The sequence below is a fragment of the Enhydra lutris genome, unplaced genomic scaffold (genome assembly GCF_002288905.1).
Source record: "Enhydra lutris kenyoni isolate GAN:26980312 unplaced genomic scaffold, ASM228890v2 scaffoldscaffold5, whole genome shotgun sequence".
In the NCBI taxonomy this organism is placed as follows: Eukaryota; Metazoa; Chordata; class Mammalia; order Carnivora; family Mustelidae; genus Enhydra; species Enhydra lutris.
In genome coordinates this window covers 52316272-52335350 of record NW_019154089.1, presented here as the reverse complement: position 1 = coordinate 52335350, position 19079 = coordinate 52316272, and the positions used below count along the sequence as shown (strand labels likewise).

Genomic DNA, 19079 nt, shown 5'->3' with positions numbered 1-19079 from the left:
CAGCAGTTCGTGGCAAGAGATCACACAGCAACATGGATAAATCTTTAAAAACAATGTTGAGTGAAAAAGAAGAAACAAAACAAGTTAAAACAGAGCCACTGACATCAATGGAAAATACATGCACACCAAAACAATAATACAAAGTCAGCCAGAACATATGTAAATGAAAAATACATATGGAACCCATTAAAATGATTTTCCATGAGGAGGAATGGGTGTAGGGACAAAAGTGCAGAGAAAAAAATAAAAGAAAAGGGTTTTGCCTGAATCAGTGACACTAACTTGCCATGAACTCGGAGTCAAATGGACTAGGTCTCCATACTGCCTACTCCCCAAGGAATATCTATATATTTAGTATCAGAGTTTCACTGACCTTCCAAGTTCAGAGCTCAGGAGAGGAAAGGGGAGGATGGGTCAGAACAGGGTGGATACAATTGGCTTCCCTGGTATTCTTCTCAGGTTACTCTTTAATTCTACTACTCACAGTGATGTCTCTGGCTTCTCCAGGGTGAGCAGTGGATGGAAGTTACGGGCAGAAAAGCCTTACTCAAGTGGATAGCCATCACCTTGCAGTGGGCCCAGCTGTGCGTGGTCACTGCCCAGATGCTCTCAGGGAACGCTCCTCTGTGCCTTACAGGGCCTGTCTCTGTAGTTGCATCTCAAAGAATTAAACACGATTTTTGAAAGTATAAAATGAAAGCTAAAGCTTGCCTAAGCCCCAGCACCTACTCCTCAAAGAACAAAAAAGCAAACAAATTTAGACCTCTTGACCCAGTTGCTTCTCATCTAATGGGTTTGGAAGAGAAGCAGCGTAAATTGGCTCAACAATAACACGACGGTAACAACCACAGTCACCATTTAACAAGAACTTGCGAGGAGCCAGGGACCATCAGTCCCTTCTCACTCGGTCATCGCAACCTGTGCCACAGATCAGGGAATTCCCATTTCATAGATAAAGACACCGAGCCTAAGAGAGGCCCCAGAGCCAACAAGCAGCATCCCTTATACTGAAATCCCATGCTTCCTATTTCAAAACGATCTTCCTAGCCACTGCCCTTCACGTACAGAAGCCGCTGCACTTGGCAGAGAGTGTAACAGATCAGAAGCTACACCACTGCCCTAGGGAGATAATCTGACAAGAAGAGGGTGGCATAACTTCTTTAAGAGGCTTTTGCTCAGCAATAAAGAGAGATAACAATAGCCTGTTTAGCAGGTAGAGTAACAAGAGGTTAAGACTAGTTTTGCCTCTTAATTTGATTGCAAACAAAGCAGCAAGCCGTGTCAGCCCATAGGTGTGGACAGAAATAGGAGGCCACAGGAGTCTGACTTAGTTGTCGGTAGCCCACCTTCTGTTGCCTTATCTATACAAAGGCGTCACAATATGAGTTTCTACCTCCCAGGTGGCTGTGAGAATCCCGTGTTATTTATAAATGTAATAGAGGTCGAACAGTGCTTGACCAAGAGCACTCAGTGGCTATGACAGAAACTTGGCCATCAAGGATCACTGCACCATAAAGAGATAACCTCCAAGCAGAGACAGGGGAGAAGCCCACGCTCACCTTGGCTTCCTCTCAGTGCGTATTTAGTTTGGAAGATGAGGTAGCTATAACCTTGGTCAACAGAAAGCTGAGCTCAGAGGGGATATGACAGGAATGGGGAAAGCACAAATCAGGAAATAATTGTTACCATTTCTGTGGTCAAGCCCAGCATTTAGAGTATACTAACCTGGTTTTTGTCTAATCCGTACTGTTCTCTGGGACAGATATTAGTAACCATGTCCCTCAGCTTAGCCCTCATTCCCATCCTGGTAAAAAGACAACGAAGAGGGGTGAGGATTCATTCTGGGGTGATCTGACCCTGGAGCCCACCCTTCTAACGGCTGCCCTTGCGGCTTCTCAAGGGTCTACTGCTGAGAACCAGACATCAAGATGGCGCATCAACAAGGCTGTGGGGGGGGGGGAACTGAGGCACACTGTAATCCCATCACAGTCTGCCCCTTTATGGAAATACATTATCAGCCCTGAATACCTTGATTTGCCTTCTTTAAAATTAGCCTCCAAACCCTCAGTCACAAACACTGACGATACCTCATGGGAAACTTTGAGTGAAGCCTGCTGGCACAAGTGCTTTTTTTTTTTTTTTTTAAAGATTTTATTTATTTATTTGACAGAGATCACAAGCAGGCAGAGAGGCAGGCAGAGAGAGAGGAGGAGGGAAGCAGGCTCCTGGCTGAGCAGAGAGCCGGATGCGGGGCTCGATCCCAGACTCTGAGACCATGACCCGAGCCAAAGGCAGAGGCTTTAACCCACTGAGCCACCCAGGCGCCCCAGCACAAGTGCTTTTGAAAATTCACAACACCAGGTGATCTTTTACCCTCTGCTTAGGAAGAAAGGAGAGAGCTGAGAGAATATTTTACCTGCCAGATTTTATAGTTTAGGTTAAATCTATATTTAACTCTTGATATGGTGTATTTCTCTCTTAGAGAGCAGTAAATTTCTAAGACTCTTCACTAAAAAGGGCAATGAAATTCTCTAAGAGTCAGAAGTTCATTTTCAGAATTCTCTTCCATGGGATGTTGCAACTTTTCAAATACATTTTTATCGTAGAAAACTACACGTGTCAGGATGTGGAGTATCGTATCGGTCCCCCATGTTGTACCACAGGCCCCAGGATTTCGGATTGGCTCACCAACCCTACGACCACTAACCTCCAGACCATCATTGCTTAGGATAACAGACGCAAATAAAATACCAAAACTGTGAAGTGTCTCCTTACATAAAGAAAATAAATGAGATCATTTCCATCCTTTTTTTTTTTTCCCCAATAGCAGAAATACATGATTAGACCATTTGTGTTGAAGTGCACTCGAAACTTCTGTCTGGAAACACTCCCTCTGTTCTTGCAGAAACCTGAGCAGCTGAAAGCACATCTCTACGCTGGGATGAAATGCCGGCACTGTTGATTTCCCATCTGGGGATCACGGAGATCAGGGAAATAGCCGGTGACTTGCCGACAGTACAAGGAATAAGGAACCCCAGGGGCTATCATGGCTGTGGCAGAAAGGCAGTATGTTGTGCACAAGACTGATGTTTCCCATTGTTCTGATACTTGATTGGGAACCAGGAAAGCTTGGGGAAGTCCCTGCATGTTTTGGTATCACAGGCGAGCGCTGTGGAAAGAATACTGGCAAGAGTGTCAAATCTGCCTTTTCTGGTCCGAGAAAAGATTGAATGTACCTCTGTGTTCTTCCCAGGGCTAAAAGCCTGCCTCTGCTCTCTGCCCCATAGAACTAGAAAGAATGTTAAGGATTATGCAGGATCAGAATGTCTCCAACCATGGGACCCTGTGCACTCCCCTCCACCCGTGGGCTGAAGTAGCACTTCCTAGGTGCTCCCTGAATTCATGCTGACTAACAGACTCACCTCCCAGGCCCCTCACTCCACCTCCGGAAAAATAAGGATGGCAGAGATGATATCTGAAGTCTTTCACAAGTTTAAACATGCAGCATTTGGGTGCAATTAAAAAATGTCAGAGTAGAAACGGAAATCTAGGGACATTGGTTCTTTGTGAAATGATGGGCTGGCCATTTGGGGCAAAATTCAGGTCATCTTAGTCCCAAGAAGCCCTAGAATTTTCTCGTCCCTTCTCTCCATCTCTCTGTCTTTCTCTCAGTTGTTTTCTTTCTCTCTCCACTCGGTTCTAAAGGAAGCCTGCTCAGAAATTTCTCTGTTGGACCAAAGGTGGATTACTTGTAAATCCACTGGTAAGTTTATTAAGAACAAATATTGTGGAGAAAAGACTTTTAGGAACGAAAATTCTTTTTAAAACCTAAATAGCTGAGCATCGCTGGTAAACTCGGAGCACTCTACAGCTCTTTGTCAATATCAAATAATTTCAGCACTGTAACCCCAGCGGTGACCAAGCAAAAGAACCATCTCTCACCTTCCAGAAAGGAGAGAGCAAGGCCCAGGGGAGTCTGCTCCACACTAAGCTGAATTCACTTACAAAGATGTGGAGCAAGGAGACCTAAAAAGCAACCAACCCACAAGAATGTGTGCCTTTGAACCAGGTCATCTCCAAATGCCCTGGGAAGTGCTCACAGGCTCTGTCTGTGCTGTCAGAAGAGAGACTTTTCACAAAGGGACTGTTTTTCAAAGAAAAACAAACACTGCTATTTTAAACTTGGGGGTGGGAGATGGTATCTGGAACGTTTACACAAGCAAGTGCTGGCTGGCTGACATCTAACCCGGGTTCTCAGCTCCAGCGTCCAAGGAAAGCAAAAGGGACTTGCTCTTGATGGTTCTTGAAGTCACAGTAGATGAGCTCTCAGCGGTGTTGGAACTTTGCAACGTAGGCAGAACCCTGTGTGGAAAGCCTCAACAAAGACAGGCTCGTGATCTCTGCCACCCAAGTGGTCTTGGGAATTAAGAGGGTCAGAATGCTAGTCAAGCTTCTCAACGCTTGAGCACAGTCAGCAAAACACTGGACTTAATGTCTGCTAAAGCAGTGCTGTGGGTGTGTGGGTGTGTCTGTGCATTTGTGTGTCTGTGTGTCTGTGTGTGTGTGTTGTCCCTACCTTATTATTGCTAAGAGGCCAGCCTCTGGAGCAAGGCTACCTGGGTTCAAAACCTCACTCCACCATGAACTGGGCCCATGAACTCATCATGCTTCCCCAGCTTTAAAACAGAGACAGTAACAATGGTCCCTGCACCCCAGAAGGCTGTGGACAGTGGTTGCTGAGCTGACACAGGCAGAGTGCCTCAGCAGTCTTGGTGCATGGAACTTTCTCCAGCCACGTGGGCCATTGCTGCAGCTCTATCTTCTCCCAGAAGCACATGGAACTCCCCACAAAACACAGGAGTGTCTCTGACCCTCCCAAGTCCAATAAAAAAGCAGAGGCAGCAGTGCCCTCTGCTCCAGCTGTTAGGTTTAAAGGGCAAGTTGTCCTCACACCCCCTCCAGCGTTTTCAACAGCACTGTATGCTTCATGACATTCACAAGGAGATGCAGCCAGATGCCATCAGAAGGCAAGGTGGGGAAAGGTGAGCCCCTACAGTGGTCAATTTCCCCCCAAAAGAACTGTTATTTTTAAAACACAGCCCTAAATCTTTCCAGGAAACCAAAACACAGCCAAACTCACTCAGCAGGGGGCCGGAATCACATTTCCCCTCCCCTGTCCAGAGCTGAAACTAACTAGAAACACCCCCAGTGGCCAGTTGGAACTTAAAAAAAAAAAAAAAAAAAAAAATCATTTTCTGTATTCAGAACTTGAAAAATAGAGGACTGAAACAGTGCAGCATTCAAAGAGAAGACAAAAGGGGGGGGCGTTACCAGTTACCACTTGGGTCTTTTCTGCCTCAGCATAGTGTGTAAGAGACGGGATTCACAACCTTTCGGTAAGAATTAAGGAATCATCACTCAACACTGAATTCTGAGACACCCTATGGTACTGAGCTCCCAGCCCAGATTTCCTTACGACTCAGCCAAACGGTTTTGCAGAGTTCAGCCAGTGGGGGAGGGGGAGCAACCAACTTTCCACGCGTCTCCCCACCACGGTTTTTAAAGGAAATAAAGAAAAGCCACTAACCTTGCCTTCTGTCCGGGAAGTGCACAGGGCCTGGCTGAGCTTGGCTCCCATAGCAAAGGGCCCCAAAGTTAAGGAGGTAGGCTACAACGGAGAGGTTTGCAAGCCAGCTCCTCTGGGCACATGGCATGATTCAGTTGTTGGGGAGAAGAAAAGTCAACAAAGTTTAGCTCTCAGCTCAAGAAATCAAGTCCTCGCCTGTGGCCGAGCAGAAAGATGCAGAGGTGCATGGTCCAGGAGTGGGACGGAGCGGCTGCAAAGCTGCCCAAGATCTCCCTTTGCTTTCTGACGCAGAAAGGGGTTAGTTACCTTTATCCCCCTTCCCTCCTGAAAGGGGAATGATTCAACTGGCAGCGCCTGCTTTCCGCGGGGTGTGGATCGGGTCAGAGCGGGAGGGGGGCAGCCCACCCAAGATCCCCACCCCTCTGCCTTCAGCGCCGCCGGGCCTCGCAGCCAGCTCCGCGCATCTTCCTCCGGCCTCCCACCCCCACGCTCCTCCGGCCCCGCCCAGAGCCCTGCTGAGCCGGCCAAATAGGGGAGACCCGGGAGAGCCACCCTGGGCGGGACTGCGGAAAGAGAGGCCCCCAGGCCAGCCCTTCCTGGCCAAAATACAGGCCGAAAGTGCTGAGCGCAGAGGTGGGGCAAGGAGGTCCCCACTCCTCCACGCCCCGGCTCAGTGCTGCCCCCTTGGCTGCCTTTCTCCTCCCAGTTCCGAACTTTTCCTAACATCGCTCTATGGAGACCCCTCAGTCTTCTCTGGGACTCTCTTCCAAGGCGAGATAGGATTTGCATTTTAAAAAGAAATGGGCAGTTTCTCTCTTGGCCAAGTCCTGCAGAGGGAAAAGGCCTGAGCTAGTCTTCTGGTTCAACCCTGAACAAGTCTCTTCGTGGCCGCCAAGAGGTGATGAGACCAAATGATTATGAGCCGCGCTGGGTCTGCTGGTCCCCCTGGTGCCTTTCTACTTCTATTACCCCACCTTTCCTAGCCCACCCCACTCGCCCACAAGCAAACCAAGACAGTGGAGGAAGTAGGCCCAAGAACATGCGAAGGTATTTCTCCAATTCTCCTGCCCAGGCTGCTCGTGGAGGAGGCAACCACGGGGCTGGAGCTTTCCATTACTGAGAGAACATTGCAAACCAGGGAGCTTTGCCAAGCATCCTGAGAATTGACTGGATAATCCAGCCAAGATTTCACACCTCTGGGCTGAAACAGGCTTCCTTACTCCATTCAGGAAGAATTTGGCCCCATACTGGTCCTCCATGCCTTCCAGCCAATGAGGCGTGCAGGAAGGCCACTCGTTCAACCCTGTGCAGGCCTGGGCAGCCCCAGTAAAGCAGTGATCCAAGGGCAAGGTGGTCCCCTCAGGCTTGGGGTGGGTCGGAATCCTTCGGACTGGATACATACGTGCCACCGTATTTCCAGGGGTATGAACTAGTTTCTATTATCGGCATTAGACATTCCCATAAAGCTGGTGACTTAAAACAGCATAGATTTAGTATCATACAGCTCTGGAGGTCACAAGTCTGAGATGGGTCTACCTGGACTAAAATCCAGGTGTGGACAAAGCTGCATTCCTTTCTGGAGGCTGTAGGGAAGCGTTGTTTTCCTGCTTTTTTCATCTTCTAAGGGGTTACCCACACTCCTCAGTCCCTTGCCCTCGGCCCCTGGTTTTCAAAGTCAGCAATGGCCAGTGAGTCTCCTATATGGCATCATCATGACACTATCTCTTTTCCCTCCCTTTTCCCTTTATAAAGACTCTTGTGATGACATTGGGCCCACTCAGATCATCCAGAATAATCTCTTGATCTTACAATTAGGCCATTAGCCCATTAGCGACCTTAACTCCATCGGCAACCTTTAACCCCCCGTCCTGTAACATAACATGTTATGTCATCATGGGCCAGTCATAAAAGTGCTCTGAGCCTCTTCTCCTGTGACATAAATATCAAGTAGGAAGAGCATAACTTAAGTGCAAAAGAAACTCAGATATGACAGGCCTGTCTGGTGAAATGGCATGATGATCTAGCAGAAGTGTAATTGCAAGGGCATTAAAGAACCACTTTGAACCAGAACTCCTTTTGTTTCTTTTCCTTTCTTTCTCTTCTCCTTCCCTCAGTCTCCCTCCTCCACTTCCTACTCTTCTTCCTCTTCATTTTATCCTTTTAGTAGCAAGCAGGGGCTCATCTGAAGGGCTGGCTCACTCCTGGCTTCCATGTCCTGGAGAAGAGCTCTGTCTCTCAGCCTAAACACTCTGGGAACTTCTGAGTCCCAATAATGTCAGTGAGGACCCATGGAACATTCTAGACTCACAGTTTCTTAACCTCTTCAACTCTGATGGCTTTCCCATTACTTTCATTTCCTTCCTACTCTTCAAGACCATGACCAGAAATATCTGTCATCCAGAGTCATCCAAGCCTGAAATCTTGCAACTCTAAAATCCCACCAAAATCCCAGCCCTTTCACCCCTTTGTACCCAATACTTGGGTCCTCAGCCTAGTAAGGACTGCCTATCTTCTGATCTCTCCATTGTTGGTTGTCTCATAATCTATAAGCATCTCTCTGACTTTACCTCCTTTTTTGCCCAGCCATATCCTATGATTCCTCTCCTTAAATAATCTCTCACCAGTGCCTTCAACAAGGCTTCCTCATTAAACTCTAACCTTGTTTTACCCTAACTGCTGGTTTTCTCTGCTTTTTGTCTCCAAGTGCTGTTGAAAAGAGTCACCAAACTGTACCCACTGGTGCAACTATCAATTCATGTCTTCAAGTTCAATAAGTTTTCAAAATGACTCAGCACAAACACACATCCTGCTACTATTCCAACACCAAGTTCTTCCTACTTTTCCCAGAATTTACAAAATCCCTCCAAAGGCTGGTATTTCCTTAGAGTAGAGGGAAGAGTTCATCTTACTCAACTTTCCTCTGCTCATTGGGAAAAAGTAACAAATGTTCTTGGTGACAATGGTTGGTAGTGATTAAAAAAAAAAAAAAATGTCAACTCCCTTTCCTGATATACCCACTATAGAGAGCAGAGCTGTGAATCACTGCAGAGACTCCAAAATATCTCTGAAGTGGCAGATGCAAATATACTACCACTGAAGGAAGACTATAAAAACATGTAAAATACAGGTATTGAGTAATAGCTAAGAACAGAAAAAAAAGTATTTCACACTAATTATGTACAGAGCACTGTGCTGAACACTGTGTCAGCATTACTTCATTTAATCTTCACAAAAACCTATTAGGTAGGTACTATTATTATCCTGGGTCGATAGATGGGGAAACACTGAAAGAGTCTACTACTTGCCCGGGATCCAATCCCTATGAAATGGGAAACTGGGATGAAGTAATGAGGTTCAGAAGAAGGAAAAGAATTAGTTAGCCAAGCCACTAAGCAGAATCAAATTCACATATGCCTTACTTAAGGCATAATTTAACACTTGGTGGAGATCCTATGGAATTGGAAATTGGAGATGCCTAATAATGAGAAGTTAGTAGCCCACTGAGTGCCCAGGCATGGCAGTCTCTGAGCAGTCATGCCAGCAGCTGCAGATGTTGTCATTACAACATTGGTCCTGGGTTATTCCTGAACCATGTGGGCACCAGTCCCTCTCTGTCATTCTGCCTTAAACATTAAGTCTCAATTAAAGAATAGTGTGCCCATTGTTCCCAAAGAGAGGAGGAAATCAGGGATGGAATAGATTAGGGAAACCTTGAGCGCTACTGCCCTAGCAAAAACAGAATACTTCATGTAATCATTCAACAAGTATTTATTGACTGCCTTCTGTGTCCAGGCATCGGGGATATAGCAACAAATAAAATAATCAGAGACTCTTTCCTTGTGTTTGCATATGCCATGGCTTGAGCAGGGGGGAAGAGAATAAACAAGTAAATATATAATATGTAAGACAGTGATAAGAGCAGTGGAGACAATAAACAGGCTAAGGAGGACTGGAAGTGATCAACAGGGGAGGGTTCCTGTTTTATATAAGACGGTCAAGAATGGCCTCCACCAAGAAGATTTTAAGGAAGGCATTAAGAATCTGAATGAAATCGGTATCTGGAAGAAGAACATTCCGGGCCAAGGAGACAGTAATACGAAAGACCGTCAATTGGGAATAAGTAGGAGTATGCTGAGAGAGCTCAAGAGGAAGCCAAGTGTTTGTTGTGACTGTAGTGTGTGAACAAACAGAGTGGTGATGGACAGGGGAAGGGAAGGTCATGAAGGCCCTTAGAGACCACAAGGAAGACTTTGGATTTTTACCTTGAGCACATTAAGAAGTCATTGGGTGGGTGTGGGGGGGGGGGGGTTGAGTGCAGGAGTGACAAGAATTGACTTAGGATTTACAAGATGCCTTGGGCTGCTGTAGAGGGAAAAGGAGGAGCACAAAGAGCGGTTAAGAGGCCATGCGACTGACTCAGGGACGAGATAATGATGGATCACATCAGGTGGTAGCAAAAGACATGGAGGAAGTTGGGCAAACTCTGGATTTGTTTTGAAGGTAAAACAACAAGACTTTCTAATTAACTGGATGTGTGAGAAAAAAGAACTCGAGATGGATTTCAAGGTTTAGAGTTGCCCATAATTGAGATGGGGAAGATGGAAGGTGGACTAGAAACGGTGGGGGTAGGGAAAATCAAAAGTTCACTTGGAGACATCTTGAGATGTCTCTTAGATATCTGAAAGGAAATGTCAATAGGCCATTGGATGTATAAGACTGGAGTTCAGAAGAGGTTCGGATTGGGGTTATGCGTTTAGAAGTCAGTGTGGGTATTTGGATGATATTAACAGCCTTGAAATGGAAGGAGAACACCTACTGTGTGAACGTAGCTGGGAAGAAAAAAGACATGAGGCTTGTACTCTGGGTGCTATGGACTAAATATATGTGTCTCCCCTTGCCCCTACCCCTACACACAGACAAAACTCCTATGTTGAAATCCTAAACCCCAAAGTGATGGCATGGGAAGGTGGGATCTTTGAGAGGTGATTAGGTCATGGGAGTGGAAGCCTCATGAATGGGGTTCGTGCCCTTATAAAAGACAGCCCAGAGAGCTCCCTCGCCCTTTCCACTGTGTGAGGACACGCAAGTAGACGGCCGTCTGTGAACCAGGAAGCAGGCTCTCACCAGGCACTGACTCTGCTAGTGCCTTGATCTGGGACTTCTCAGCCCCCACAATCGTGAGGAATGAATTTCTGCTGTTTATAAGTCACCCAGTCTTTGACATCTTTATTATATCAGCCCAAACAGGCTAAGACACTGGGAGTGCTCCACTATTTAGAGTTCCGGGAAATAAAGAGAAATCATTACAGGAAATAAGAGAAAACCAAGTGGAAAGCGTTTCAAGGAGGACTTATTCACTAGCTCAGACTGGAATAAGGACAAGGGATAAGTCCAGGCTTTACGGTCTCTGGGCCCAGAAGAAGAAAAAAATGGAGAAGAAAGGTTGAGTTTGATTGGTTAAGAAACAATAACTCCACCCGCTAGTACATACAGCACATCAACGTCCTTGGAATCTGACCAATCAGAAACTCTCCCATGGAAAGCAGTGTCAGGAAGGTATGAAAGTACCAAGGAAGGTGCACAAGCCTAGTTTACCCCACCTTTAATGTTCTTTTAACCTACTGAGCTCAAAAAGAGCCTATGAGTAGCCTGGGCTGGCATTCTCCTCCTCAGTGGAGAGCTCCTGCCCTGGCCCCAGAGGGACTCCCCAGCTACTCATTGCTGCTTTCCATGAGCCTCCTGGGGTCATTGAGAGCAGATCAGCTCTGCTCCCAAGAAACTTGGAAACGAGTCAATGAGATTAGCTCAGGTGGCAATAAAGATATACCATAATAGTACCCCCACTTTTTTGCCTTATTGAAGTACAACTGACATGCAGTAAACTGCATATGTTTAAAGTATACAATTTTCTGTGTTTGCACATATACGTAGACACACCTGTGAAATCATGGACACAGTAAGCTTTGACATATAAATGTGTATGTGCACGTGTGTGTGTGCTAGTGTACATGAGTCAAACAAGAAATTTCCTCCTGCTCCTTGGAAGTCCCCTCCTCCTGCCCCTCCTTGAATGACCCCACAACCACAGGTAGCCACTCCCCTGCCGACATGGACATTCATTAGCCATTTCTTGAATTTCACATAAAGGGACTCATACGGTATAAACTGACTTTTTTCTACCTTCTTTCACTCAGCATCCTTATTTGGGTATTTTGTGTCCCAATCCTCTGCTCCTTTTTATTTCTGCACAGTGTTCCACTGTAGGGATCTGCTGCTGTGGACCTGTTCATTTGTCTTGTCACTGATTTATCTGCTGGCCAGGGAAGACTGACGGAGCGAAACTTGGTCAGCTGCACCTAGCCTAATCAGGCAGACGCATGCCTTCTACTAATTCCTGTTAAAGATATTGCCCTAAGGGCACCTGGGTGGCTCAGTCGTTAAGCTTCTACCTTTGGCTCAGGTCATGATCCCAGGGTCCTAGGATTGAGCCCCGCATTGGGCTCCCTGCTCAGCAGGAAGCCTGCTTCTCTCTCTCCCACTCCCCCTGCTTTGTTCCCTCTCTCGCTGTGTCTCTCTCTGTCAAATAAATAAATGAAATCTAAAACAAAACAAAAAAGATATTTCCTTGAAACTTACGAAACAAGGCCCCTAAGTCCTTCAACAATCTCATTTCAATGAACAGTATATGTTTCTCCTCAGGATAAAGTGACTTGAAAAGATGCAGATGAAAACCATGACAAACGGGCTTTGAAGTTAACCCTGGATTAAGATAAAGCTTCTCTTGACGGTTTTGTAGAGTTTCAGCATAGACGGTCCTCTCTGCCAGACAGAGGTGTGGCTTCTCTCTACCGCCACGAGATGGGTATCTGCGGCCCTTTGATCTTCAGAGCACAGAAAGCCAGGCTCTGTGCTCTCGGATACCCTTTCATGGGGCCCAGGGGACAGCTGGCTGAGACCTAGATGCCTCTGTGAACACCTTTCTCTACCGCGGCCACACTCTCCACATGGCGTCCCCCAGGATCGCCTCCTTGGCAACAAGAAGGCCTGTTCTGTTGCTTCACAGTCCGCCTGAGTGTGGCAGATAGCATTGGCTCTCACCGTTAATTGACTGTTTGCTGTCCTGGGAAATCTGCCCCCTCACCCCCACCCCCGGCTCCTGAGCAGCCTCCAGGAGCAAAGGGCTCTATCCATCCAGCCACCGTTCCCTGCAGTAAAGCAGTGGCTGCGATCCGATGAACACTGCGATCAGTAAGAGGACTGATGTGTGTGTGGCTATCCTGCTGGAGTCCTTAAAACCCAGTGTGAGAAGATGGGGTACACAGGATATGTTTATTGAATACAGGGGCTAGTACGTAAGGCACAGAGAAGTCTGTGAAAGACTCATAGAACGGATGTTGTCAAGCGATGAATTAGAGAGCAGGCAGAATTTCATACAGTGAAACTCGAGTTTATGAATCTCACAACTCCTTACCATTGATTTTCCCCTCGATTATAAACTATAGATACAAGGACTATGTTTATTTATTACCGCATTTCCCTCAAAGGTAAAAATGATAAACAAATATTTGATCCAAGGGTGGGTGGCTGGAAGACTGGATGGGGAATGTTCTGGAAAGGACGTGCTTTGAGACCCATGGGCACGCCTCTCCATTGAAGAGTTGGTTTCCTCTTCTAACTACCACCTGAAGTCAGGAAACAGATTCTGGTTTTAGTATTTAGACTATTCATTTCTCTCTTTTTCCCCAGAAATAAATATTGTCCTTTGTGTTTATGCTGAAAGCCCCCTGAGTAACCGCACCTAGGGCTGCTCTGGTCTTCTCTTGAGACCTCTTCTACCCACTCTCTCTGAGTCAGCAGTTAGAAGGTTAATCCCTGGCGTAGCAGGGGCTGTCCACATACTCTGCTCTTATCTTCCATATTCCCATGTTGCTTCTTTGGAATTAAAGAATCTTGTCTTCCTCTAGGATTTTGAGTTGGAAGCTTAGATTATTGAGGTGTAACCTCTTTTCTTTTTAAAAAGATACACTTGTAGCTATAAATTTCCCTCTAAGCACTGTTTTGATTGCATCTCAAAATTTGATGCCATGTTTTAATATGATTTACTTCAAAATATTCTATATTTTATAACATTTTACATTTTCGTTCTTTAATCAGGGTTATTTAAAATGTGTGGCTTCATTTGAAACATTCGAGGACTTGCAGTAATCATCCTTTTGTTGAATCTAGTTTAAGTCCACTGTGCTCAAAGTACACATGTTCTGTATGATTTCAGTCCTTTGAAATTTGTTGAAACTTGATTTAGTCCCATGAAGTAGCCTATCTTGGTGAATGTTTTATGTGTATTTGAAGAAACTGGGTATTTTCTGGATGTTGAGAATAGAGTGTAGAACTTACCCTTAGGGTGTGCCTCTTTTGGGGTCTGAACTGAAAGCCTAGACTGTTTACTTAGTCCCCTCCACTTTACTAGACTTGAATGTCAGTCTTTATTGTCCCAGCACTGCATAGCTCTGGAGATAGCTACTCAGTTAAGTGGGACTTCAACTCCTGTTTCCTGCTGGGTGTTGTGATAACCTGTCCTATGGTGGTGGTCAGCTTTCAAGATGCCTCCTAGTAATCATATTCCTGTATAATTCCCCTCTCCTTGAGAGAGGGCTGGACTTTTTTTTTTTTTTTAAGATTTTATTTATTTATTTGACAGGGAGAAGGAGCACAAGTGGAGGGAGTGGGAGAGGAAGAAGTAGGCTCCCCACTGAGTAGGGAGCCCAATGCTTCCAGAACCCAGGGATCATGACCTGAGCCTAAGGCAGATGCTGAGTGAGCCACCCAGGTACCCCTGGACTTATTGACTGGCCTCTGAACAACAGAATAGGGAAGAAGTTGTGGGAGTGTCACTTTTACTAGATTATAAAACACTATAGCTTTTATGCCAATTCCTCTCTCTCTCTCTCTTCTCTCTCATCACTCACCCTGCTGGAAACCAGCTGCCATATTATGAAGCAACCGTGTGGAGAACCCTACAGAGTGAAGATCAAGGACTGCCAACAACTTTTTGAATGAACTTAAAGGCAACCCTCCCCCCCACCACCACTACATCTATTAAATAAACCCGCAGCCCCAGATGATAGCTTGCCTGCCACCTTGTGATAGACCTGGAGCCAATGACGCTACACTGACCTACACAAATGGTGAGAGGATATGTGTTGTTTTAAGCCGTAAAGTTTTAACATAAATTATTATTCGTGAAGAGATGAAATGGAGAGAATATGGAATGAGAGAAATGGAAAAATAAAAAGAAGTAGATAGATTCAGAAATTTGGGGGGAGTTGTTTTGTTCTTATTCTTGGGAACATCCAACAAGACCTTCTAGATCGAGTTAAATTGGTGTAAGGGAAAATGAGAGATAAAGAATTACTCTTGGGCTTTTGGTTCAAACAGTTATATGAATAGTAATGCCTTTGACTAAGACTGAGAAATCTGAAGGAAATCAGCAACCATGTAGAAGTGGCAAGTAACAGCTGGATATGCAGCTCTGGGAATTAAAGGCTAGAAATCAGATTTGGGATGATAGTAGTACCAACCTCACTGGTTTTCAGTACTAGGTGAGAAAATGCTGATAAAGCCCTTTGCACAGTGCACACAGTTGTTACCTGCAGTGGGTACAATTGCTTCCCCTCAAAGGATGTGCTCAAGTCCTAGTCCCTGGTACCTGTGGATGTGGCCTTGTTTGGAAATGTAAATGTACATTCTTTGCAGATATAATTCGTTAGGATGAGGTCACATGGATTAGAGTAGACCCTAATTCAATGACTAGTATCCTTATCGAGAGAAAACAGAGACACAAAGATATACAATGAGAGGAGAATGCCATTTAAAGACAAAGACAGAGATGACAGTGATGTAGTTACAAACCAAGGAAACAACATAGACCCACCAGAAGTTAGGCAAGGAATGTTTTCTCTCTGAGTCTCCAAGGAACCCACTCTGCCTACACCTTGATTTCTGACTTCTAATCTTGAGGATTTTGAGATAATATATTTCTGTCATTTTAAACCACCTGTTTTGCTGTTATTTGTTACAGCAACCCTAGAAAAATAATACAGTGTCCAAATAAATGTGGAGTATGAGTAGTTAATCATGGTTTCTACTATTATCATTCATGTTGTGCCATTGTTGTTTTTGTTGTATATCCAAACACCTAACACATTGCTTTGCATTATTAGGAACTCAATTCATAATTATGGTAAAATAAAAATCTGTGATATCTGCAGGCTGAAAAGAAGTAATGCACAGTGAGGGGTAACTATACATATTCCAAAAAAATGTTGAAATAATAGGTTTTATCTGAAAATCCACTTTTCTTTATAGAATCCCAGAATTACGATTCTGTGTCTCCTCTCTAACCTGACTCCTGTAGTTTCCTGTCTCCTCATTTAGATTGAGCTTAAGTTCTTCCATTTTGCTACAGTCTACCCAGAACAAACAATCCACGTGATAACAGGTTCCCCCAAACTCACACCCTAACTCTTACTTACCTGTTTGTTATATTTTACATTATTTGGATTATGATCTTATATGCCTAAATGATATTTGACCACAACTAATGTTTCTCTCCTTCAATTTTTTAGATGATGTTTGAGAAAAGCATGGCTCATGCTTTTAAGTAAATGGTCTAAAATATCTTTAGTTCATATCGGAAAATTTCATTTCATATTTGAAAGTGGATTTTTGCTTCCATAAAAAAGGCAGAGTTAAGTGATACTACAAATTCTCGAACATGATCTCTGGTTCATTTTCAGAGAGCAGATTTGAAAATGAAGAACATTCTAGGCTCAGGAGCATCTGACAGCATTCTCGGAGAGTAGCACTTGGGACCAACCAAGGCCTGGTGTACCTCAAGGCCTGGTGTGCCTCAAGAGCACATGCCCCCTCAAGTCCCACAATGAAGAAAATGTCATGGTTGGGCCCTAAAATGTGATTTTAGGAAAACTTGCCAAGACTTCCTTCTTTTCCTTTGCTTCCAGTCCTAGTGTGTGATAAAGTTTGGGCAACTTAATTTTTTTTTACATGGAAAATCAGAAAAGAAATAAAAGTCCAGATGTTCCCAAACTTGGGAAAAAATTAGTATCATCTGGATGAAGGCTTTTAAAATGTAGAGTCTTGGGCCCTTTTCAAATCTACTGAGAATCAGTCTCTGGGTCAGCGTGGGGCTGGGGGGAGAGTTGTAATTTATATTTTTAGCAAGTTGCCTACCTCACTCTGACGTCACCTGCTTAGTACTGAGCCTCAGAATATTTGAAATTATAATCCCTTTCATTTACAGACATGAAAACCAAGGCAAAGGTCTGTCAGGGTATGCCCTAGTCTTCCTTGTTTTTCAACAGCACCTTGAAATTTTTTTTTTTTTTTTACTTTTTTTTTAAAGAAAGGAGAGATAAAAATTTGATGGAGAAAGAATGGTAAAACATGAAATCAAAAGTGAGCTCGAAGGTGAGACTAGTAAAAAATACAGAGATAAGAGGTGTCCCCAAAGGCACCCCGTGGATTGGGAGCAATAGTCCCAGCAGCGCTGAGCTTCTCTAGATTAGAACTGTTTGAAAGGGGGTTTGGTTTTAGTTCATTCCTTCACTAAAGTCCTGACGCCCTCTAGCGGACAAGTGGATAAATCCAGAGTCTGTGGTGAAGCGTGTTCTGGGCTTGGAACTGGGTCCTCGCTTTGGAATCCAGCCAGACTGTTTCGGTTTCCCCTCAAATGTTTTGGGTATCACATTTCTTTTTTAACTAGTAGCTTAATCTCTCCTCTGCTTTAAAGTCACATCCTCTTGAGATCTGTAAGTAAAGTTGTGGATTCTGCAGGAGAGAGGAGAGCCATGCTTAAGATTTTTTTAATCTCAGTTTCATGGGGGATAGTGAAGAAAACATTTCAAATTTCTTAAGTTCACCCTTAAAAAGTGCAATTTACACTAGAGCAGTTGAACTGGCATTTAAACAAACTGCGTCTGAGAAGTAATTCAAATGGCTTACACCGGTTTCCCTTGCCCAAAGTAACTTAGAAGATTCCTTAGCATTTACTTCCATTGGTCTGAAAAACACCTGCTAAAGAGTTCTGATCATAACAGTTGTCAGAGTAAGGGGCTGGTAGTCCAAAAATAGCTTTATGGAATCCTCTATTCCAATTCATCAAGGTAAAGAGAGTCATGTGGATAAACAATTTGTGGAAGAGCTTTGGGCTCAGAGCTGGACAGGTGGTACCTAATGTCTATGAAGTCTACTCACCAATGATATAGTCTCTGCTTAGCCTCAGTTCTAAGAATATACCAAAGGCAGAGGGCAACACGTGAACCCAGAGTTTTGCTATACGAGGATGCTTTGAAAATCCCAACAGCCACAGGCACCAAGTAGAAAGAGAAATGGAGCTTGTGTTCTTGTGTATCCGGTAAAAGCCCATCATCTGACTTAAGGTCTGGGCTTGAAAAGAGGTTACTCATTGCTTTCAAAAATAGAAATGGGCAACAGAGCGTGAAGTTTTAGAAACCCCTTTCATCGAATGGGATAATTTCAAAGATAAAGTGGGAGTAAGGGAGAAAGAAAAAATTTCTAATACCTGTTTACGTTTGGGAATAAGAAAGAAAAAGGGATCGCAAATCAAAGCCGACTTTCTCCAGCAACGTGGGAAAATAAAGGGTTACAACTATCTCCTGGAACTTTGAAGTGGAAAGGGGGAATCAGCTGGTGGGCTCTGCCAGCTACCCTCCTCTTCCTCCTCCCCGAGGCGGGCGTGGCGAAGTTCAGCACCTCGGAAAGCGCCCCCCTCATACCCGCGCGGGGGTTACGCATGCTCCATGGGAGCCCGCAGCCCGAGCTTTGCTGGTGCAAATATAACTCGGGTGGCGGCCGCTGACAACTCACTGGGAGCTGACAACAGCGGAGAGATGAAGGCGCGAGCCAGCGAGGTCGACATCGAAAGACCTCCAGGGGATCAGAGCAAGGTAGACGGAACTCTCCTATCTCTCTCTTTCCTCTCAAGGGACAGAAACCTCGTCCAAGCAGCAGCAGAGAAACCGACAAAGGTTTGAAAGAGAAGGAGGGAGCCCCCTGTAGCGGTCCGGAGCGGCAGGGTGGGTATAAGCTAGTGCCCAAAAAAGGCAGTGGGGGGAACGTCTGGATTGTACAGCAAGGATCGGAGACTCCGACCTTGGCCAGAGAACCCTTGGATGCCCACAGCTCGCCTCAGGAACAGCGTTGCTCAGTTCTAGCTCTCCCCTCCAGAACAAACGCCAAGCACAACTCTGGCCCCCAAGGCTGTGTACTCCGCGCGGGGAGAGCCTTTGGCACCCAGTTCCCGGGGGGCTATCTACAGATGCGGCTTTGAAAGCTCCCACGCACGCCCTGCGCCCTCGCCGGGACAGAACCCCTAGCGAGTTGGACTCGCTTTGGTCTTCACTTCTGCCCTCCGCCCTCCCCGAACATGACCTAGAGGCACCTGCGCTTGGAG

At 45.3% G+C, this 19079-nt stretch overlaps 1 protein-coding gene across 1 annotated transcript in view; it reads right to left on the bottom strand.

The window, feature by feature from the left end:
* The window catches only part of LOC111141131 (A disintegrin and metalloproteinase with thrombospondin motifs 12-like), a 291198-nt gene extending 285274 nt beyond the window's left edge, over positions 1–5924 (bottom strand). Inside the window, exon 1 of the mRNA XM_022493477.1 lies at positions 5588–5924. Coding sequence (XP_022349185.1) covers positions 5588–5714 — 127 coding nt within the window. The 5' untranslated portion in view covers positions 5715–5924. The remainder of the gene's footprint in view (positions 1–5587) is intronic.
* Between the last annotated feature and the right edge of the window lie 13155 nt (positions 5925–19079).